This window comes from Akebia trifoliata, unplaced genomic scaffold (genome assembly GCF_017979445.1).
Source record: "Akebia trifoliata isolate Shusen 1 unplaced genomic scaffold, ASM1797944v1 Contig00946, whole genome shotgun sequence".
NCBI classification, from domain to species: Eukaryota; Viridiplantae; Streptophyta; class Magnoliopsida; order Ranunculales; family Lardizabalaceae; genus Akebia; species Akebia trifoliata.
The window spans coordinates 1,689-25,991 of record NW_028237359.1 but is presented as its reverse complement, the minus strand read 5'-3'; the positions used below and the strand labels follow the sequence as shown (position 1 = coordinate 25,991).

General features: G+C 34.3%; 2 protein-coding genes across 3 annotated transcripts; one reads left to right on the top strand and one right to left on the bottom strand.

Annotated features, from left to right (window-relative positions):
* The first annotated feature begins 12,726 nt into the window (after positions 1-12,726).
* Positions 12,727-19,902, top strand: LOC147380826 (triacylglycerol lipase OBL1-like). 2 transcript variants are annotated; one of them, XM_086431196.1, is made up of 5 exons: positions 12,727-13,145; positions 15,933-16,126; positions 16,515-16,548; positions 18,298-18,914; positions 19,462-19,902. In XM_086431196.1, exons 1-5 carry the CDS (start codon positions 12,836-12,838, stop codon positions 19,705-19,707), a joined length of 1,401 nt encoding a protein of 466 aa, XP_086287322.1. In that variant the 5' UTR covers positions 12,727-12,835; the 3' UTR covers positions 19,708-19,902. The 2 variants fall into 2 exon arrangements, with proteins under 2 accessions (XP_086287322.1, XP_086287323.1); XM_086431197.1 differs by having other exon boundaries at positions 13,009-13,145; positions 15,938-16,126.
* A 1,762-nt stretch (positions 19,903-21,664) lies between these two features.
* On the bottom strand, positions 21,665-22,366 carry LOC147380825 (uncharacterized). Its single transcript, XM_086431195.1, has one exon. The coding sequence runs from the start codon at positions 22,364-22,366 to the stop codon at positions 21,665-21,667; it is 702 nt and encodes a 233-aa protein (XP_086287321.1).
* Positions 22,367-24,303: the final 1,937 nt, after the last annotated feature.

Here is a 24,303-nt window from a genome sequence, read left to right as displayed (position 1 = left end):
CTAATTACAATAAAGAATTTTTTTTTAAATAGTAAATAATTAAGTAAAAATATATTTAAAATTGATATATTTTATTTTAATAGACAAGATGTTCCACTAAAAATTGTTAATTTTTTATAACCTAATGTCTTACAAAAACCTATTCAAAGTATGTCATATTAATAACATTGTGGTTCGATCAATTAAAAGACCAATTAAAAATATTAAAACTATTTTTAATTAAAATAAATACAAAATTTACCTAGATAAAAATACCCTCTTTGTGGTTCGATCCAGCAAATCAATACAATCGTTTGTTAATTTTTTCAATTGTTTGTAAAAAAAACAAATGATAAATTATGAGTTAGAGAAAGTGATAAATGAAGATTTGTGTTTTTCATATTTATTCTAAAACTTTTAGCGTCAAAGGGTAAAGGGTTTGATTTTTTTATATTTATTTTTCTCTTTTTCACCAAGTTTGGAAATAGAATTGTTTTATGGATCGTAAACTAACCATTTTCTTTGAAAATCTCCAAAGGGGATGGATTTTGTGTTATTTTTTAATTTTAAGTTTAAATGGACTGTTTTAAATATTTAGAAACTAACAAATTTTTTGGTTTTTTTAAGAATCGTAATAATTTGACTATCACACGTGGCACACTCAATAGATTATTTTAAGGTGACAAGTTCGGGGATGGTAGAACTGTGCTCCTCGATAAACACAATTGCACTACCCCATAAAAAAGTGTATCCCGAGGGCGTTGGGTATACCGAGGAGCACAGATCTATCATTCTCAAACTTGTCACGGGTAGTCAATTGAGTTTGCCACGTTAGATGGTCAGATTATGACAACTCTTTTTTTTTTTAAGGAAATGGAGCTAACGTGTGAGAGAATAATATCTAAAGAATATATTTTTTTTTGAAAACCAAGAATTTGTGTGAATATAAGATTTGGGAGATCTTATCTATTATATATATTTTATATAAACTCCCTAATTAAAAATAATTTTAATTGATCTTTTACTTTATCTAATCTTTTTTATGTGTGACAATGTTATTAATAAGACATATTTTGATTTGGTTTTTGTAAGACATTAGATCATAGCAAATTAACATTTTTTTAATGAAACCTCTTGTCTATTAAAATAAAAGAATAACTTTTGTAATAAAATTAGAAAATATCAAATTTTAAATTTTTTTGTTGTATTTTTTAATTGGAAAAATATATTTTCACTTAATTATTTACTATTTTTTAATTAGATTTTTTATTATATTAAAATAAATATTGAATAATGTTTTTCTTTTTAGAGATCCTTGGTACCATGATTTTAATTTAGAGATTATTTGGTGAATTGGTGGTGGACTATGTATAATAATGATATTTAATTAATCTATGAGAGACCACTCCCTTTTATCTTGATTGGTTGTTTGGCTTTAATTAAAGAGAAATTTATCCAAACGGTACTGTTTTCATAATTAATTATCAAAATGGTAAATTGTAGTAATTAATTCTGAAAATGATAATTTACCGTTTTCGGAATTAATATTTTTTATCAAAACGGTAAAAATAGTAAAATGTAAATTTTTTTATCGAAAATACCTTTTTTGTTTTACATATGTATTTACCATTTTAACCTTAGAAATAAATCAAAATCCAATCAAATCTTTCTCTTCTTTTTAATCTTCCCAATACTAACAAAAACTTGTACTTCGTCTTCTCCATCTTCTCAAATCTAACCCAATACAAATGACACCAAACAAAAATATGAATGAGGCGAGGACTTTTTTCGTAATTTCAGTCAAAAAATAAAAAGAGGGTATTTTCGGTAAAAAAAAATTACATTTTACTATTTTTACCATTTTGATAAAAAATATTCATTTCAAAAACGGTAAATTACCGTTTTCAGAATTAATTGCTACAATTTACCATTTTAATAAATAATCGAAATGTGGTGTATGTTTTGATAAATTTGCTTTAATTAAAAGCACATGGTCCAAGGATCAAAGCATGGAGCGATGAAGAGGTAAAAAAAAAATCTATGAGACAAAAACTAAAGGTTCACTTATTCTCTCATTTTTAAGATGTCAGATTCTATGGCTCTTTAAGCTTTATATTTTAGATTATTTTTAATTAGTCATCCATTTAAAAAATGTTTTTTTAATTATAAACATGTTTACTTGAAATAAATCTGTATATAAAAAAAATTTAATATAAAAACTTAATTAAAGTGGGTAGTTGAGGATAGTGCAAATTTTATTGTTTAGTATTTCATTTTTCTTTGACATTAGGGAGCCCCACCTACTATTTAAAAGGGATTTAATAGAGAATAAAAATGTCCCAGTGCAATTGATAATTCATGAACTCAGAAAAACTATCTTTGTCAAACAGATTTAGCAAATCCACGTTACTTAGGAAGGTACATGGAAGTTTGATCAAATTTATATATACTTAATTAATAATGATAATTTCTAATTGAAAAGTGCTGAGCTGTCTTCATTTGACACTTCACCCGTCAGTCCAATGTTGAACACAGTGTCATATTGAACAAAGTCAACGTAACATAAATATTCCCATTGTAAATTCATTATAAACATCTCTCTCTTTGTTTGTGTGTGTGTGTGTGTGTGTGTGTGTGTGTGTGAAGGAAAACAAAGCAAAAGAAAGGCCGAAGAGAAATGGCTCTGATACTCAGTCACCTCATCTTTCAATCTCAGAAATACCCCTGTTTTGGTATCCAGCCTTTAGCCAATCTCAAATTTTCTCCAAAGGGCTCCATGGCTTCCACCTGGTCTAAGTGAGTTTATTGTTCTTTTTCAACACTTCAAAATTGAATCTTAGAGATCTCATCATGTCATGGTTTTAAAACTTAGTTTCACATCTCGTCTCGTCTAGGCCCGATATCGAATCATCTCAGACGAGTTTTTCGATACGTTTGAGACGTCTCGTTCAAAAATTCAAAAAATTGAACATGAGATATTAAATCTCTATCAAAAAAGTGACTTGTGAGTTGGTCTCATTCAGCTCCGATACCAAGTTAACTCGGGCGATACGTCTCAATCTCGGACGAGTTTTAAAACCATGCATTATATCTACCAATTTAACTATGTTTTCTAATTTGGGTTTTTTGAAAAATTCATCTTCTAATGTGGTTAATTTTTTTTATTAGATTCTGTGATGATTCAATTTCGCTATTTTTAGTAATATTAAATCACGAAACTTTATGTGGTTCTAAAGGTATGAAGAACTAAATGGTATGAGACCCACCAATATCCTCCACTTTATCTGACTCACATGACTCGAATAAATATTGTGTTTCGAAAGAAGAACATATATATGGGAAGCATTCGAAGGCCCTAAAAAGAGCCAAACATTTTTTAAAATAGGGGTTAGAAGTTTCAAAATGAGCTGATTTTTTATGAGGATGATCTCTTCGAAAGAAGAACATATATATATTTGGGAAACATTCGGAGGCCCTAAAGAGAGCCAAACATTTTTTAAAATAGGGGTTAGAAGTTTCAAAATGAGCTGATTTTTTATGAGGATGATCTCTATGGTGAAAATCCTCACTAAAAATCAGTTCATTCTAAAACTTCTAATCCTAGTTTACAAGTTGAGAAGAATCGTGGACCGTCCAATCTTTATATATATATAAGGGACGGATCATGGGACATATGTAAAAAATAATGGTTTTTCAAAATATGGGTTAGAGGTTTTGGATTGAGCTAATTTTTTGTGAGGATGATCTCTATGATGAGAAGATCATCCTAAAAAAAAAAATCAGCTCAATCTGAAACTTCTAAGTCCATCAAAAGTGATTTAAAATGTTAACCGTCAAATTTTTACCAATAATTTGTAAACCACTTTTGATGGACTTAAAAGTTTCACATTGAGCTGATTTTTGTAAGGATGATCTTCTCATCATAGAGACCATCCTTACAAAAATCAGCTCAATCTAAAACCTCTAACCCATATTTTGAAAAACCATTGTTTTTACATATGTACCATGGTCCACCCCCATATATATATATATGGGTCAGGTCCCGTAGACAATATTTTGTCTTATATGGCAAAACAGTTTTGGATTGGGCTGATTTTTTTACGAGAATGGTCTCTATGGTGAGTAGATCATCCTCACAAAAAATCAACTAATTCTAAAATTTCTAACTCTATGAAAAGTAGTTACAAACTAACGGTTAAAATGAACGGTCCACGATTCTTTAACTTGTAAATTGGGGCTAGAAATTTCAGAATGATCTGATTTTTTGTACGGATGATCCCCTCTCCATAGAGATCATCTTCACAAGAAATCAACAAAATCCGAACCATTTTGCCCATATAAGACAAAACACATTTTCTAAAACGTTATCTACGGATCCTGACTCGATATATATATATATCGGGATCCATAGACAACAAATAAATCCACTCGCATCCACACAAATCACATCCTTCGTCGGATTAACATAGATCCAACGGTCGCGATTTAAAACTTTCTAAAATAAAGCACGTGGGTTATTTCTTCACTTAATATTTTTTATTTTTACTATTACCTCCCCACGTCATAAAAACCCTCTCATTTTCTTCTTCGTCTAAAGTCCTAGCCATTTTCTTAAAGCTGAACTCGTCTTCTCGCTTATGGCAGCCAGCAGCAATCAATTTCCTTCCATTTTCTGCACTCACAAAATTCCATCCCAAATCTTTGGGGTAATGATTTGATGATTACGATGCATTCCATTATTTCATAATCAAGCTCATAACTCATCCTCATCAACTATTTTTCATTTATTCATTGAGTAAATCCCATGGAAATCTGCCATTTGGACTATTAATTCTGCACTTAATCAATTCCTATTTTTTCTTATAAGGCGCATCGTTTTTTGCACTTCAATCGTGTAAGCTAACAACAGTGAAGAGATAGTTATGGAGTAGTTAAACGTTCTAAAGAAAACACATAATAAGATCAAAGCCTTGGGAAAAATATAGTATCCACTATTAAAACACAAAAACAATGCAAATAAAACATGTCCACGGAATTGAAACACCAAAATTGAATCTTAGAGAGGAAAAAGAGGATGGACTATTGCTGTGTGGTTTAGGAGATTTGATGGAAAAGACGAAGTTGGTTTCGTTTAGGGTATCAAACGAGTGAAGAAAGGTTTGGAATTGAAACACCAAAATATAGTATCCACTATTAAAACAAAAATAGTGCAAATAAAACATGTCCATGGAATTGAAACACCCAAAAGAGGATGGACTATTGCTATGTGGTTTAGGAGATTTGATGGAAAAGAAGAAGTTGGTTTCGTTTAGGGTATCAAAAGAGTGAAGAAAGGTTTGGACATTGTTTCGTTTATGACTCACATGGGGAGGTATAACCAAATACTGAAAATTTTAAGTAATGAAATAGAGCATGTGCTCTATTTTAGAAATTTTTAGATCTAAATCGTTGGATCTATGTTTAACTTGACGAACGAGCTCATTTGTGCGGATCTAAAACAATGTGAAAAAAGCCCAAATTTGATGGCCTTAGGCTATCAAATTTCATAAAATTCGACGAACCAAGAGGTCGAATTGGCGTCGAATTTTCCATTGTCAATTTTTTTTTCGACGGGTCGAAACTGTCAAATTAATGAAGGATGGGAGAAATTCGACAGCTCTAAGCCATCAAATATGGGAACATCAAGAATTTCGACCGTCGTAGACCGTCAAAATTCAGTTTCTAAAATTCATGGACCTTGGCCTATCAATTTTTTCTGTCGAATTTTTCAGTTTTCACGTAGTGTAAGTGGCTTTATGTGTATATGGAACCCAACCCACATATATATATATATATACAATAATAAAGGCACAGCGTGTTTTGTCTTATATGGGCAAAAATGTTCAGAATGAGCTGATCTTTTGTAAGGATAATCTCTATGGTGAAGAGATCATCCTTGCAAAAAATCAGCCCACTCCAAAGCTTCTAACCCCATCAAAAGTGATTTATAAGAATCATACAATCCACAATGCTTCAACTTGTAAATATATGGGCAAAAAGTTTCGGAATAAGCTGATTTTTGGTGAGAATGATCTCTTCACCATAGAGATTATCCTGACAAAAAAATCAGCCCATTCCAAACCTTTTTGCCCATATAAGAGAAAACACGTTGTGACTTTATGAGTAGCTTTATGTGTATGTGAAACTTTTTGCCCATATTTTATAAGTTAAAGAATTGTGGACCGTCCAATTCTTATAAACCACTTTTTATGGGGTTAGAAGTTTCGAAATGGGCTGATTTTTTGCAAGGATGATGTCTTCATCCTTGCAAAAAAATCAGCCCATTCCGAACTTTTTTTTCCCATATAAGACAAAACACGATGTAGCTTTATGTGTCTACGAATCCTAACCAGCCCATTTTGAAACTTCTTACCCCATCAAAAGTGGTTTACAAAAAATGGACGGTCCAAAATTCTTCAACTTGTAAACATGGGGCTAGAAGTTTTGGAATGGGCTGATTTTTTGAAAGGATGATCTCCTGACCATAGAGATCATCTTCACAAAAAAATAGCTCATTCCGAACCTTTTTGCCCATATAAGATAAAACACATTGTAGCTTTATGTGTCTATGGATCCTGACCCATATATTTCAAATAAGGGTGAGTGAGGGTTTAAAGAGCTTAAAGCTCAATCTACAATGGATTTTGGAGTCGCCACCATATTCAAGGTTTAGGTGTGAATGGGCACCAAAAGTGATTTTGGAAAATCTGTATTCTTGGCTCATAGTGACTCACATCAATGGAAATGATGGTCTACCTAAGAAATTATGTAGGAAGATTCGATTGAGGGACAAGGAAGATGTTAGGCACTTTGTCCCGCCCACCCATCAAATGATGGTTACCAAAAGATGACCATAAATGAAGTAGATTTTTTTTCTATATATTTTTAAGTTAGAAGAGATGGTAAAGGAGTTAAGAGCAAAATGTACCATAGTTTGGCTTGTAAAAATTTGAGAAATAAAGGCAATTAGCAAGCTAAACTAGAAAAATTGTGCTTGTTGGAAATTTATATGGGTTTGGGACTTGAGTGCAAATTCACTTGGAATTCATTATTTTGGGTCCTTAAACAATAACACACTCCTACACTCTTACATACTTACTGGGGAGTAGTTTTGTCTTTGGGTTATGTAATGGGTTAGACACAACCTTGATGGAACTAGGACCTCTGTGCATGAACATGTGTCTCGATAGGACTATTTTTGTTGGCTCAGAAAGTTAGGTATAGGTCCAAGAAGACCTCCACCTTTGACTCTTAACTCTTTTTAAATAATAAACAAAGTGGTGGGTGCATAAAGTGTATGCATGAATATTTCCAAAAGGAACTTATAGTATGGACTTATGAATAAGAAGATTACCTCAATGAAGAGGGATTACTATCCTCTTCTTTAGCTATTAATGTAACGAAACTAAACTAAGAGCTTGAAAATAAGGTGTTAGGAAATTAAAAGAAACTTGAAATAACATGCATTTATATTGAACACTCCTAAAATTCATTGGGGACTTAAAAGGGGAAGATGGCTTCTCAAGGAGAAGACTCACTTTCTTCAACCCTATGCCCTAGAAGGAAAATAAAAGATCTACATTGCAAAAAAGTTTGAAGTTAAAAAAAATATAAAAAGGAGATTAAATGAGAAAGATAGAGAAGCAAATAAACTTAGATAAATTGAAAATTAAGAAACTTAGGTATCCCAACCCACCTTAGCCTTTTTCTTTCGTTCTAACTTCTTCATCTTTTTGCTCTAGGGTTCCTAAAGGGATATGCAGAGAGTTGGACAAAATTTTAGGGTTTATAGGGGTTTTTGAGAGGATATTTGGACCAGGGTTGGCAACAGGTCATTTCAATTCCGGATCAATACCATACTATTATCGATCTAAAATCTTTAAATTATGAACCGAATCCGATTGGATCAGTAAATTGTTGAACCGAATCCGATCCGATTAAGAATTTGGTCAATCTGTATTTGATACATGACGAAGAACAATCTTCTAATTGGTTCATTGATTCTAAAAAAAATACCTAACAATTGGGCATTAAAAACTTGTTGATTCACACAAAATACCAAGCAATTGAAAATAAAGAGAAACTCTCTAAAACTCATAGATTTTATTAATCAAAGATATTCCTCCATATTGGAGTTACAATACTATTTATAGAAAAAAAATCTTATTCTAGAAGAACATGAAAATAGTCAAAATAGAAAAAATAATAAAATAGTAAAAATGACCTAGGGATGGAAATAGATACTACTTGACCTTAGAAATATGAGAGAATCGATGATGCACAATTCTAATATCTATAATTAACATTATTAACAAAATAAATTTTTTCTAAAATAGCAAAAATGTCTAAAAAGTAGGGTAAATGAAGGAATCGAGCTTAAAAATAGAAAATCCTTAACTTTATGTGGATCTTGAAGATTTCAACGTTCCATTCAATAATAGGTCTCATTGAATTATTCTGAATCCGTTGCTCATCCAAATCAGTAGTCCCACTTGGGCTTGTTGTACTGCATCATTCTCCCTAGGTTGAAAGGAACTCATCCTCGAGTTCAAGGCATTATTGTTTGAAGCATATGATCCAATTTACTTTAAGATCAACTTGTTGTACTTAACAATTGGATAATAATCTAAAGGCGATCTGAGTGATAGTTCTTTGGGATATATATCGATGAACTCATCTAATAGGATTTTGACCAACTGGGACACAATTGAAATCTATCCCCTTTAGGCCTTTCTCGAAACTAAAGAGCATGAAAAGATTTGGATGAATTTGAACTCTTATTTGCAATTTTGATAAGATTTTATTTGACACAACATTCCTTAAGCTTCCACCGTCAATCACCATATCACAAACTAATTCTTTGCTTGTTGTGCACGTTGTGAAAGACATTGTTGCAAAGCCAACCATCATTAGATTTTTATTTGGATGTAAAGTAGCACTTCGTGGTGTTAGATCCTCATCCATATATTCGTAAGCAACTTCCTCTTCCTCTTCCTCAACTTCATCATCATAGATAGGATGAGAGTGAAAAAAAAACCATCTATATTACACGATTTACAATATATGAAATTTGTTTTGATCGTAAGGAGTGAACATACGGACTTCTCCAATTCATATACATCTTCTAGAATATCTTTGTGTTGAATTGATTGTCTTCTCGAAGACACCTCAACTAGAATAACAAGCTACACGATTGATACAAGCTTTGATACCAATTGATGCATGACAAAGAATAGTTTTCTAATTGTTTCGTTGATTCTCAAAAGAATACCAAACAGTTGGGCATCAAAAACTTATTGATTCACATAGAATACCAAGCAATTGAAAATAAGGAGAAACTCTCTAAAAGTCATAGATTTTATTAATCAAAGATGTTTCCCCATATTAGAATTACAATATTATTTATAGAAAAAGTATTATTTTTAGAAGAACATGAAAATGGCCAAAATAAAAATTACTAAAAATAGTAAACATGATCTTGGGATGGAAATAGATACTACTTGACCTTAGAAATAAAAGAGAATCAATAGTGCATGATTCTGACTTCTATAACTAAAGTTATTAACAAAACAAAACATTCCTAAAATAGCAAAAACATCTAAAAAGTAGGGTAAACAAAGGAATTGGGCCTAAAAATGGAAAATCCATACTATGGATTTTGAAGATTTCGACGCCTCCATTCAAGAATAGGTTTCCTCAAATTATTCTAAATCCGACGCTTATCCGGATCCATGAGCCTACTTGGGCTTGTTGCACTACATCAATCACCGATTCGATCCAAACCAACTAACAACTTTTCTCAAAGAAATTACTTTTGGTGAAAATAAAACTAAGGTTTGAAAGAAATCTAGAGCTTGGTGAGGGGGTGAGAAAGAGATAGACATGAATATGATCAAAGATTAAAATCAAAATAAAAAATCCTAGAAATGAAGGATGTAAAGAAAAAAAAAACCCCCCTTGATGATCCTTAGAGGTTGATTGATAACTAATTTTTTCCATTAAGGTAATAGTTTAGACCTCCTAGAGAGAGAGAGAGAGAGAGAGAGAGGGGGGGGGGGGGGGGACAATGCTCTACATTAGAGGTTTGGTTCAAATATCTCACACAAACACATAGAAAACCTACATACACACACAGCATGATTACCTGGAGAGGGTCCCTTGGAGCAAATTGTTGAAGACAATGGATTTTGGATTTTCTCCTCACTTGAGAACGATAGATTTAGATGTGTTTTTTTTAAACAAACCAAAGATTTGAGGAATAAAAGAACGATGGGTAAGCTTATAAAATGTTTCTTTTATTAAACATGATTGGATCAAATTGGGGCCAATCCAAAATTTAATCAAATTTTAAAATGTCGATCCAAATCCAATCTAAAAATACAAAATCTTGATCCGAACCCTTTTGTTTTTTTTGGATTCGATTGGATATTGGATAAAGGTGGATCATTGCTAGCCCTAATTTGGACATAAAATTATTGTTCTAAAATCCTCCTCTATCCGAAAATGAAAAATTATTAATTCGATTGTTATTATATGACATTTCAAAAAAAAAAATTAATCTTTAATTGTAACTTTGTTTATCTTAAGGATCATGTTAAAAATACCCCCACAAATTTTTCATGGCCCCACCGAACTATTGAAACTTATAAAAATTTTAAGTTTTACAATGGTTCTGAGCACACCACGCATTTTTACCTTGTTCTTCTTCGTCTCTCCCTTCTCCAAAGAATCCAATGAATTAGGCTTTACACCATTTTTTCAGTCGTTCAATCTCCAGTAAATACCATCGAAAATCATCCCATTTCCATCATTTCTTCCCCACTAATTTGTGCAAATTCGTGTTGTTGAAAAACACTTGGAGAAATGAAGAAAAGTAAAGATGGAGATGGAGATGGAGTTGGTAGTTCATCCCAATGTCTTTGAATGGATACAAGTTTTTTTCATTAAATGTCTACTTCTCTTCTTTATTTTGAATGGATACAAGTTATAGGATCTGGTAATATGGACAAAATCCTTGACAAAGTTTTGTCTTTTATATATATATAGATGGGGGGCGTTCAATGGCAAACTTTTTAGCAAATTTTTTGGCAAAACATTTTTCAAAACATGAGTTAGAAGTTTGGGAATGGGCTGATTTTTGGTGAGGATGATCTCTACGGTAAGGAGATCATCCTCAACAAAAATCAGCCCATTCCAAAACTTCTAACCCATGTTTACAAGTTGAAAAATGGTGGACCGTCCATTTTTTGTAAATTATTTTTGATGGGGTTAGAAGTTTTGAAATGGGCTGACTTTTGGTGAGGATGATCTCCTCACCGTAGAGATCATCCTCACCAAAAATCAGCTCATTCCAAAACCTCTAACCCATGTTTTGAAAAATGTTTTGCCAAAAAGTTTGCCCTTGAACGCTACCCTATATATATATATATATATATATATAAGACAAAAAATCGTCAGTCCACAATTTCTAAACCATTTTTTATGGGGTTAGAAATTTCAGATAGAGCTGATTTTTTTTTTTTTTTTTTTTTTTTTTTTTGTGAAGATGATCTTTCCACCATAGAGATCATCCTCACAAAAAATCAGTCAAGTCCGAAAACTTTTAAGTCATATAAGGCAAACGTGTCAGCTCCCTAATATTGGCTGCCGAACTGGACCCACATACATATAATTATACTCAGTCGACACCGCAGTGTCAAAATTCTACATGGCATGCAACCAAAAATCAGTCTATTCTTTTCCTATGAAGTGTTGATGTCGACATGGCCATGATAATGTCAACAGGCTCATGTTGACATCCTCTGAACCATGTCAAAATCCTTTTGTCGACACAAATTGATGATTTGTTTCATTTTCGGATGGACGATAGAAGAAGAAGAATTTTGGCTGGAATGGTGGCTGGCGATGGTCAATAATAAAATAGGTAGAAAAAGCGTAGAAGAAGTTAAATGGGGGTGCCGAGAACACCTGGGGTGCCTTCAAATTTTTTTTTTTTAAAGAATTTGCAGGTGTCCTTAAAAAATGGAGGGTGAAAGGGGAATTGGGGTGCCTTTATGAAGTAATTCAAGTGTTCTATCCATCCATGTTCTATCCTTTATGAATCACCAAACTCTATTATGTATCAAATCCCACATTGGAAAAATAAGAAATCATTTAATTTTTTTTTCCTGTGAAAAAAAAAATAAAAAAAAAGTCATGTTTTTTAAGCATTTTAATCGTCAGAGATGCAAGGCAGTTTTTAAATGGTTTTTTTTTTTTTTCAAAAAATTGCCATTTTTTGTTATTATGCATATTACTCATCATTGACACAAAAACTCAACTGACGTGTATCTTGCACGAACCGTAGATTTTTCCCTTAGGATACATAACTGCACATCCCCATAACACATGTGCAATTGAGTATCGAGAGGGAAAAAATCTACAGTTCTTGCACCTGCCACGTCAGTGACTTTTTTTTTTGGTTGAGTTAAAAAGTCAGCATTCAAACTTCTACAATCAACAAAACTTAAAATCCACGTAAAACCCAAAGAAGATTGTAAAACAAAACCATGAAGAGGACTTTAAACGTCTAAATAGATTTATATAAGGCAAAACAATAAATCAACCCAACCAAGAGTGCTTTACTTTTAATTTCAAGACGCCATGTTCTAATTAAGTAAAGCTACCTAAAATCATAAAAGATTAGTTACTCTCGATAATATTTTGCGCCGCTTTTATATATAATGTCAATGTTTTATGGTGTTAAGGTTATCTAAGATTTCAGATCGCAACCCTTCTTCTTCTTCCTTGTTGTCTCCTCTCTTCTCAATCTTTATTAATGGGATATGAGGAGAAGTTCTGTGACAATTATTTGGTCTTGAGACCAAATGATGGTGGTATCTTAGACCTTTTTCACCTCGTATGGTCATCCAACGTAGTGGAAAATAAATTCGTAAAGTGTCCTAAAGGGATTAAGGTAACGGATCTAATTAAGAGTCGAAGGCTCATCTTATTCTCCATTGTCGCTCAAAAAATTATTCTATACTTGGCAAAGCCTATGTCATGGATCGGGTCGATGCTTGAGATGTGCTTGAATCTTTTGTCAAGTAACCACAATTTCATTTTGCTTTTGCTTAATCTCTTGCAAGGTTAGTCTACTTAATCTTATTCACCGCAACGTTTATAATTGCTGTATTACGCATTCTAGTAGTTCATGACTGTTTTAAAATAAGTTGCACACATTTCAGGAAAAATCTCTAAAAATAAAGAAAATAAGTGACTGACTGAGAATAAGTAAAAAAAGTTAGGGTGCCAAAAGAAGTTCTTTCATTTTTTTTATTTTTTTTTTGCTAGAATTCAATTTTTTTTGGGTTTAGATTTTATATGAACCTAATCATAATTGAAAACAACTATTGAAATTGTTTGATCGAGTGTTACAAATGTTTTGTAATGTTGAGATTATAAATTGAGCCAAAAACCTTTGTAATGATTGAAGAAATTGGGGTGTAAAAAGTAAAAAATTGGGATGCCAATATCAGCTCTTTAATTTTAGGGATTTTTCCCCAAACATACGCAACTTATGTCCAAATTCCGGTTGTGGTACACTGATCATTTTAATTCCCAAAACATACCTTTTGAGTGAATTAGTCACTTTTATAATCAATGAATTTGCTGGTATATCTACGAATTCCTAGATATTAAAAGTGACGAACTCACAAGTTATAAAAATGACAAATGCATGTTTCGGGAATTAAAATGAACATTTTTCCAAACTCGGAATTTCGTCATATTTAGCGCACGAAATGGAGATTTACCCCTAACTTTATAAAGAGAGATTTTATTGCAACACCAACTTTTGCTAACACCACCCCAATTCATATGTAAATCACCATATTGGGGTGGCATTAGCAAAAGTTTGTGTGGGAATAGAATCTCTCTTTTTATAAAGTAGGGATACCCTTAATACACATGAGTTTGATTGGTTCCTCCAAAATTCTGTGAAATCCTTTATTGACTTTTGTGTAAGCAAAAATAATTTTTTTTTATGTAAGTGGCTTGGGTACATAGAAATTGAATATTGCATTTCGCCTTTTGCATGTCCGAAGACTTTATGCACCTCATCCAGATCCTAGAACAATCACTATAAACTGTAATGGAACCATCGTATTAACAATGAAGAAATGCTTTAGAGTATGTCAAACTATGTGGAGAAGTCTGTTCTTATGTATTATTCTGGCACACATTATATACTGTACGAATATTCTACATTGGTGTAGAAGAGTTCTAAAGGGTTCCTAGAATGGTTTTAGAATTATAGGAATGAGGAAAATCTTTGAATGAGTTTTGCTTTATGTGGTTTAATCCAAGTCTTCCATTGTACTTTCTCAATCTTTATAAGGTGGTGAGGTCATAATAATTGGGACTAAGTTCAATGATTTGAACAATACAAATTCTCTAAATGTTCACTTATGAAGAGATGAGTGCCTAAGGAGTTCCATGTGAAACTCCCACATAGGGGACACTAACTTGGTGAGACTAGGTATCTTTTCAATCCACTAAAATTTCTCCTTTTTATTAAGAATCATGATAATATGACTCGGGGACAAGTTCGGGAACCGTAGATCTGTACATCTCGGGATACACTTTTTATGGGGAAGTCCAATCGTGTATCCTGAGACTCATAGATCTACAGTTCCCAATTTGTCACGTTAGGGAGTCAATTGAGTATGCCACCTGGAGAGTCATATTATCACAACTCTTTTATTAATGCATTTACCTTTTGAAATTGTAATTTTTTTTTTCTTTTAAACGTGATATCCCTGTTGATAGAGGACCATACCGTACTCGGGCTTTTGCCCAACATATCCAACAAGACTAATCCACAGTTGCAAGCACCGACCCAGAAATTGTAATTCTTTTTTCTTAACTCAGATGATATTTATTTTTCTATCTATTATTCCTGGCTTTGGGATGTATGAGAAAATATGGGTAAGGCCCAAAATTTTGATTTTTTTAATATTTGATAAGAAGATTGTTAAATCTAGGTTAAAAGAACAAATAAAATGTAATTTAAGTTGGTCAAAGCCAATAATCAAGAGAGGTAAGTCTAAATTTTTTTAAGTAGAGGGAGGCATGTCAAAATAGGTGTCAAAGTGGGGGATCAGTTATTGAGTAGTTGATTTCTATTCAAAATTGTGTGGTATCCCTTGTATTTACTCAATCATGTAGTCGATGTTCTTGTTAATATGTAGACAAGAACTAGTCATGTAAGTTACTTTATTGTGAGTTTGCAGATTCTAATGATTTCTGTATTGAGACTCTTGTGTTAACAAAACAAACAATGAAGGAAAAGAACATACTTTTAATGTGTTTTGTATCTTGAATTCTTTTAATGGAATTATATTGGCAAAATAAATTGTACAACAAGAGCGAATCCCCTACCAAAATCTTGGGTAACTTTTTCCTCAATTTTGTAACTTTTATCTTAGGGGCACATTAAGTCAAGTGCTCGAAACCCCATGAAGCAATGAATTCCTTGGAGCCACCCTCAATTTTGTACGTAGGACTTTCTGACGGGGTGGTGTGTGTGTGACCATGGGATTAGTCTCACTCGACACATGGGGATACCCACGACAAGAGAGAGAGAAAAAATAAATCTTAGGGGCAGTTTCATCTTTTGTACAAATTATAAATTCATAGTCAAGTCCATAGTGAAAGGGTCTCATCATGGCCCATGGGCAATATTGTTGAATCACATAAATTCTATGCGTGCTATCATTATCTTTTATTTATATTTTGTTTTTATTGTTATTGCTACTCTTCGTGCATATTGTTTCTAAAAATAAAGATATTTTTGGGGGAAAAAAACTCATATATTTCCATAGAATAGTTGAAACTTTTTAGGAATGAACTGAAATGGATCATTTATGGTGTAGGGAAGGTAGTGATGCCTTGTCAAAAGTCAGCTACGTTCATATCGATTGTTGGAAACTCAGACAAGAGAGTGGATTTAGACAAGAGCATCAGATATGGAGGTGGCAGATATTATGGAGCACTCTCTTTAATGGCTTCTAAATTAGCCTACGAAAATGAAGCTTTCATCCAAACTACAGTCAGCAATCTTTGGAAGGTAATTAATTAAGAGAATTTTACCAACTCATGGACTCAGAGATCTCAAACTTACTGTGACAGCAAACATTCCAAAATATTTACCAAATCAGAATTATTATTTTTTTTACTTCTGTGATAATTAGTTAATTTTAAAATGGTAAGATAATATAGCCTTTTAACTCATTAAAAGAACAACTTATTCACCAAAAGAGCTTTCTTTTACTGATTTTGTAAATAGTTTGGATATGTGTATTTCATTGCATGTTTTGGTAACTCCCCCATTAATTAAGTTACTAAATAAGTATCAACTTGCTCGATCTTAATGTACAAAATGTTGATACATTTACTTATATATTGAACAGATGTGTATGTGTGATGAAGAATGAAATGTTTGTAATTGTATGCAGATGGAGTTCTTGGGGTCCTACAAATTTTGGAATGGTAAAATACTTCCTACCTCATTTTATTTTTATTTTTTATTCATATAGAATTTTTACCATTTTTTCTTCCATTTGGATTTATTTTTCCCAATCAATCAAAGAGGATTTATAAAATGAGAAAATATTGTAAAAAGTAAATTGGAGGATTGATGGAAGAACCAACAAGTCCCCATTAAAGGCCTTACTAATATCACTTGGATGATCTAATCAATTACACTCCATTTTTTTTCAAAGCAAGCAAAGATTATGTATATTTAATAATAATAAAAATACATAAAGAGGTTGTGTTTCTATTCAACGCGATGCTTGATGCCCAGGCAAATCATGTGCCCCCAACCTAGTGACTTAAGGCGCAACTTGCATTCAAAAACCAATCTTACACACCATATATACTAGCTTCCTCCACACTTCTGTTCAAACATCAATTTAGCATTATTGACAGGTAGAAGTACTTGAAGATCACCATTTTACCAAAAAGAATTCTAAGACGAACCCCAAATTTCCTAAATAAAAGAACACTCAAAGAAAAGGTGAGAGATGGTTTCTTTGATCACACCACAAGAAGCTCATCTAGATGCATACTGAACACATTTTTGCTTCCATCAGGCATGCTTAATGACACACATTGCAAGAGAATATTTTTATTTTAGAAGAAACCAAAGGTCCCAAATTGGCATCCATTTCTTGCTACTAATTAATCCCTGAAACTCTACTTAATATCAATCAAACATTGGTGAGGCTTTTGAGAACTGATAGACGTTCACCAATTCATCTCCAAGCTCAACCATAGTTTCTCCGCAAAACATTTGATTGGGATGGAGGAATTTGAGAAAATTTCCAAAATGATGATGGTAACATTAATTCCTCTCCATATATAATCACGAATATCCAATCACATATTTATAGGATCCTATGAGCAGTTTATGAACCCATGCATCATCACCATAATATCTTTTATAAGATAATCTCAATATCCATCAACACCAAATCATGTCTCTTTGAAGTTTACACCTTCTTCACATGTGCCTAAGTGGACAAAAATATTATTAGTATGTAATTATACTACTAATAATTATTAACTTAACATATGAGCTTTATAATTCACTAAGAGAAGGTATTTGTAGTTGCTGATTTTCACTTTACCTCAAGATGCTCTTCCTTCCTATCATAGCTCGGCTGGACCTGCAAATGAGCCCACTCCGACGATCAAGTTAGAGACTGTGTTAATTTCTTTTGTGAACCTTGTTCTATTTTTTAGAGAAAAGAAGAAAGAAGCCCCCTTTTCATCAATGGTCCCCTTCCCTTTATAGGAGTCTTCTATGATCGTTGTATGTGCCATCCCCTGAGTTGACTCAGAGTAGTTCACTGACTCTCTGGTGTGTCAGTTGCAAGGGTAGTTGCAACTGCTCTGACAATCCTGGAGTAATCAGAACTGATCTGACAAGGTATGGGCTGTCTTAGCTGTCAATAAATGGCACATCTGTCAGATCCGTCTTACTGATCTATACTAACCCTTGATATCTATCGAGTATTTCATCCGAGCTGCTTGATGGGTTGGTGATGCACGTTCGAGCTACGTGTCTATACATCCGAGAATTTCCCTCCACAATATTCAATAATTCAAGGATAATATATAGTTTAATTCACTAAATGAGCTGAACATTTGGTTTGCAACATTATGAATCAGCCAGTTGGTCTGTTTTAATTTACAGTTTTTCGTTGTTAATTTGTATTTTGTAATGATTTGCAGATTACCAAGAGAAATACTCAACGTATGCTTTCATGTTCCAAGATAAAAGAGTTCATGACCATGAGCTGATCATGGTGGCATTTAGGGGAACAGAGCCCTTCAATGCAGATGCATGGTGCACCGATGTTGACCTCTCTTGGTACGAAATCCCCAATGTGGGTTTGGTCCATAGTGGCTTCATGAAGGCCTTAGGACTACAAAAAGGTCGCGGATGGCCAAAGGAGCTCAGAACAGGGGAGAGTAATCACTCCTTTGCTTACTACACGATTAGAGAAAAACTTCGAGATATACTAAGAAAGAACAAGGAAGTGAAGTTCGTGTTGACAGGACATAGTCTGGGAGGAGCACTAGCAATTCTTTTTGTGATGGTCTTGGCATTGCATGAGGAAGAGTGGTTGTTGAAGAGGTTGGAAGGAGTGTACACGTTTGGGCAACCAAGAGTAGGGAATGAGAAGCTTGGGAAGTTCATGGAAGAGAAGTTGAGTGTGAATAGGGTGAGGTATGTTAGGTTTGTTTATAGTAATGACATGGTGCCTAGGATGCCTTTTGCTGATTCAGAGCTCTTATATAAGCACTTTGGTACATGCATCTACTTTAATAGCTGTTATCAAGGAAAGGTGAGTCTCCTCTCTCTCTCAAAATCCAATGGTTAAGAATTATCCTCGACATTGGGAAATGTGGAGTAATTTTCTTACACCCACCTCTAACAGATGTCCCATCACATAACTGTAAATCATTTGCCTTGGGATACACAAAGGAAAAAAATTTATGATTCTACATATCCCGAGGCAAATGATCTATGGTTCTATGATGGGGGGGTGTATGTCAAAGGGGGGGAGGGGGACGTAAGAAAATCATTATTCGGAAATGTATTATCAGAGTACCATAAAATCCCAACTGTTGGTGTCATGCTTACAAGGTCGGGGATCATATGTTATTTCTTGAGCCAATGAAAGCCAAATAAATATTCTTGATGCAAGAATATTTTTGTAATTTTTAAAAGAATTAATGTGGATTTACTTCTCACTCTAAAATAAGTTGTTTAAGTATGTAATTTTTTATATATTAGACTAATCGAATCTTGGATCGGAATGGATGTATAATCTGCTTCATTTACAACCCTAACAAAACCATTCATGCAAGTTGTTCTTCCTCATGATGCAGATTCTACAAGTGTTACCAAACAAGAATTATTTTTCGATGATCATGATGATACCCATGATCTTAAATGCGGTCTGGGAGCTGGTCCGAAGCTTCATTATACCATATATTAAGGGACCTGAGTACAAGGAAGGGTGGTTTTTGAAATTGATCAGGGTATTTGGGTTGATAATACCAGGACTCTCAGCCCATTGTCCTCAGGATTATGATAATGCCACCCGCCTCGGATCCTCCATTTCTACTCTGTAGCTTCTTCAAGACCCAAGTCATCAAGACCATAAACATGATTATTAGAATAAAAGATTTGAGCAAATCATTCTCTCAATTTGACTAATATTCTTTATCAGATTCAATAGGTGTGTAACTGGGTTAGGTCTAGGCCTGCCTTTTTTTCACTTATTTGAATAAGCAAGCATAATACGAGGAAGTTGGATGTTTCTTCAATTCCTTTAAATCTGCATTTCAAACAATGGTCAGGATTCATAGAATAGAAGAGCTCTTATATATAAATCAACCATACAACAAAGAACAAATTTGACAAACAAGTAAATAATTTTTTTTTTTTTTTTTTAATTTTTTCGCAAAGTAGAAAGGCCACTCTGATACTAAAGAGATTGGATTGATTTCCAATATGTGTTTTCTATTGATTATGTTGGTGGCATATTTATATACCAAATTACAACTAAATCTCCTTGAATCAAGGATTACATATCTATCTACGATTGACATTCCTAGAAGTTAGGAAAGAAATAGAAATAGAATTAAAATAAAATAGGAAATAGAATGTGCAGAGCGTGCATATCTTTATCAATAGAATCAAAACAGAAATAGAATGTGCGTAGTGTGCATATCTTTATCACTCCCCCTCAAGTTGGAGTATGTATGTCGACAATGCACAACTTGCGAATTAAATGATGAAATTGTCATGCATCAAGAGCCTTGGTGAAGATATCAGAAGGTTGTTGATCGGTAGAAATATGCAAGGTGCAAATAAGACTAGCTTGAAGCTTCTCGTGAACGAGGTGGCAATCGATTTCAATGTGTTTAGTCCTTTAATGAAAAACTGGATTGGAAGCGATATAGAGAGCAGCTTGATTGTCACAGAATAGTAGCGTCAGCTGAGGGTGAGGTATATGTAAATCTTTCAATAAGTAAGTCAGCCATGTAACTACGCAACAAGTGGTCGCCATGGACCTATATTCTGCTTCAATTGAAGACCGCGATTTAGTGGTTTGCTTCTTTGATTTCCATGAAGCCAGTGAATCTCCCAACATAATGCAATAGCCAGTCATAGATCGACGAGTGGTGGGACAACGAGCCCAATCAGAATCACAAAATGCTTGTAGCTGGATGGAGCTCAAAAAGGACAAGAATATGCCTTGGCCTGGCGATTGTTTCAAGTATTGTAAGACACGGTGAACAGCCTCTAGATGTGGTTTGTGTGGTTTATCCATAAATTGACTTAAAATGTGGACAACGTACATGATGTCTACTCTAGTAACCGCGAGATAAATAAGTCGGCCAATTAAGCGGCGATAGGTAGAGGGATCCGCGAAAAGTTCACCCTCAGTAGCACTGAGCTTAAGTTTTTGTTCCATAGGAAACGCAGCTAGACATGTACCCAAACAACCATGTCTTGTAGAATGTCAAGGGCATATTTTCATTGAGAGATGAATATACCATTCTTAGAACGGGTGACCTCGATCCCATGAAAATATTTAAGATGTCTAAGATCCTTAAGGTGAAAACGAGAATGAAGATAATGTTTTAAGGCATCAATGGATCGTAAATCATTACCTGCAAAGATAACATCATCAACGTAAATGACCACGGTAGTAAAAGAAGCACCATTGGAGCGAGTGAAGAAGGAATAATCGACTTTAGACTGAACATAGCCAGCAGCAAGAAGGGCATCTGAAATTTTGAGGAACCATTGGCGAGATGCTTGTTTCAATCCATAAAGTGACTTGTTAAGTTTACAAACGCGGGTCTTCCCCTTACTACCAAAACCAGGTGGAAGATGCATATAAACCTCTTCATCGAAATCACCATGTAAGAAGGCGCTGTTGACATCAAGTTGATGTAAATGCCAATTGTGAATTGCAGCAAGAGCAAACAAGACTCGAACAGTGACCAATTTAGCCACTGGTGCATAGGTATACTTGTAATCGAGCCTCCATTTTTGGTGGTATCCTTTTGCAACTAATTAAGCTTTGTAATGCTCAATAGTCCCATCGGCTTTGTGTTTGATCTTGTACACCCATTTGCAACCAATAGGGGTTATTCCGAGAGGTAAGGTGGTAAGTGCCCAAGTATTGTTGGCTTCAAGTACCTGGATTTCGGCTTGCATAGCATCTCGCCATTTGGAATCATGTACAGCCTGTGAGTAGCATTGGGGTGCACTAATAGCAGAAATAGATGCTACAAAAGCTTTGTGAGCAAGGGAGCAACGATGATATGAAATAAACTTAGATAAAAGATGAGTTGTACTGACCAGAGTGACCAATGCTGAGGTGGAAGTATAGGTTGAGCAAGAAGGTAGTCTTGGACCAACATGGTAGTCTTGCAAGTAGCCGGGCTGCTTGATAACACGATGAAGCCGAAAGGGAACAATATCCAGTGAAGGAATGGATGAAGTCTCAATTGGGGATGTAGGTGAAGAAGTTGATTCAGTAGTCTCCACAAGTTTACTGGGGAAGTCAATAGACATGGTCCCTAAGGGTATAATAGGTTGAAGGATAGGTGAAGGTGATGCAATAGAATTAGTGGGCATAGAAGAAGAGATACTTCCAAGAAAGGGAAATTGATGTTCATGAAAGACAACATCACTAGAGGTAAAGATTTTATGAGTCTCGAGGCCATAGACCTTGTAACCTTTTTGGCCATGAGGGTATCCAAGAATATGCATCGTTTGGCTCGAGCATCAAATTTGGAAGGCTTAAGTGCGTGGGTGGATGCAAAATAGAGGCAACCAAATACTCTTAAATGAAGATAAGATGGTGTCACTTTGAACAACATTTCATAAGGTGATTTCCCAGATAGTAAAGGGGTAGGGGTCCGATTAATGAGATAAGTGGTTGTGAGAATGGCTTCCCCCCCAAATCGTTTTGGTAAATCGGCTTGAAATAATAGGGCTCGAGCAACATTTAAGAGATGGCGATGCTTTTGCTCCACCACTCCATTTTGTTGTGGAGTGTCTAGACAACTAGTTTGATGCATAATCCCTTTTTCGGAGTAAAAAATGGGCATGCGAAATTCCAAACCATTATCACTACGAATGATTTTAACCCGAAGATCGAATTGAGTTTCAATTAATTGGATGAAAGACTTTAAATGAAAATGAGTTTTTGTTTTATGTTTCATCAAATATACCCAAGTGCACCTAGTGCAGTCATCCACAATGGTAAGGAAATACTGAGCCCCAGAGATAGAACATGTGCAATACCTACCCCAAATATCAATGTGCAACAACTCAAAAGGTGAAGAAGTGGATATATTACTTAAAGGAAATTTAAGTCTGTTTTGTTTAACTAAAAGACAAATAGAATAAATTGGAATATCAAAACAAGTAATGTTGGATACATTCTTTGAAATAGAATGTAAACATTTATTTGATAAATGCCCCAGTCGTTGGTGCCAAAGCATGGAAATTGATGGAACCGTTTGTGATGCAGCACAGAAAAAAAGAAGTGAGGTAGTACAGTCCTCCTCGTTCTCTACCCATCCCAATCGTCATCCTCGAGCATTGGTCCTGAATGACACAAGAATCAGAAGTGAAAGAAGGTACACATAACACAGTTTGGAATCTTGTATGAGTTTACTGATAGAGATAAGATTAAATTGAAAAAAAGGTACACATAACACATTTTGGAGTGTTAATGAGAATGAAATAACCACGGAACCAACATGAGTGACAGGTGTAGTAGTGCCATCAAGATGTTTAACAGTACTATACCCATTGGAATGAATAGAAGTGAGTAGAGATGGTGATTTGACCATATGATCTGTTGCACCACTATCAAGGATCCGTAGTTCAGAATCAACAATGGATGAAAGGCTCAAGGAAATACCTGAGAGATTAGAGGTGGAGGTTGTGCTACCTGTGTGGTTAGCAATACCTGATGGCTTGCTGATGAGGCTTGTGAGTTGCCGACATTGTTCTTGTGTGAACGGGAGATAATTTCCATGATGCTGGCTGTTAAAGGCTGCAAATGCCACTTGATTTGCCTTTGCACCAGTTGAAGCTTTGTAGAAGCGATGTCCTGGTGGATATCCATGAATAAGATAGCATTTGGTCATTGTGTGACCAATTTTACCACGGTGGTCACATGTGGTTCGTTCACAAGTACTTCCTTTCTTCTTGTCCCTGTCTTTGTGATTCCCTATCTCTCGTGTTTCGATGTTACCTTTGGAGGCTAGTGCAGTGGCTTCAGGCATAGAGATGACTGAGGTTATATCTCTTTGTCGCTCTTCTTACAACACTAAAGAGAAAACTCTATTGACTAAAAGGAGTGGATCCATTAGTAAATTTTGGCCTCGAACCATGGAATATGATTCATGTAGTCCCATGAGAAACTTCATGGTTCTTTGCCGCCTTTGGTATTTAAGAACTTCTTTCATAGCACCACAAGAACAAGAAGGTGTGGGAGAGAGTGCATTAAGTTCATCCCGAAGTCCCTTCAGTTTTGTGAAATATGCAATGATGGACATGGTGTCCTATGTAAGATCATGAATCTCACGTTCGATTTGAAAAATATGCGGTGCATTAGTCTGCGAAAAACGTTCCTTCAGGTCCTTCCACATCTCGTGGGCTAGTTCGAAATAAATCACACTTACAACAAGGTT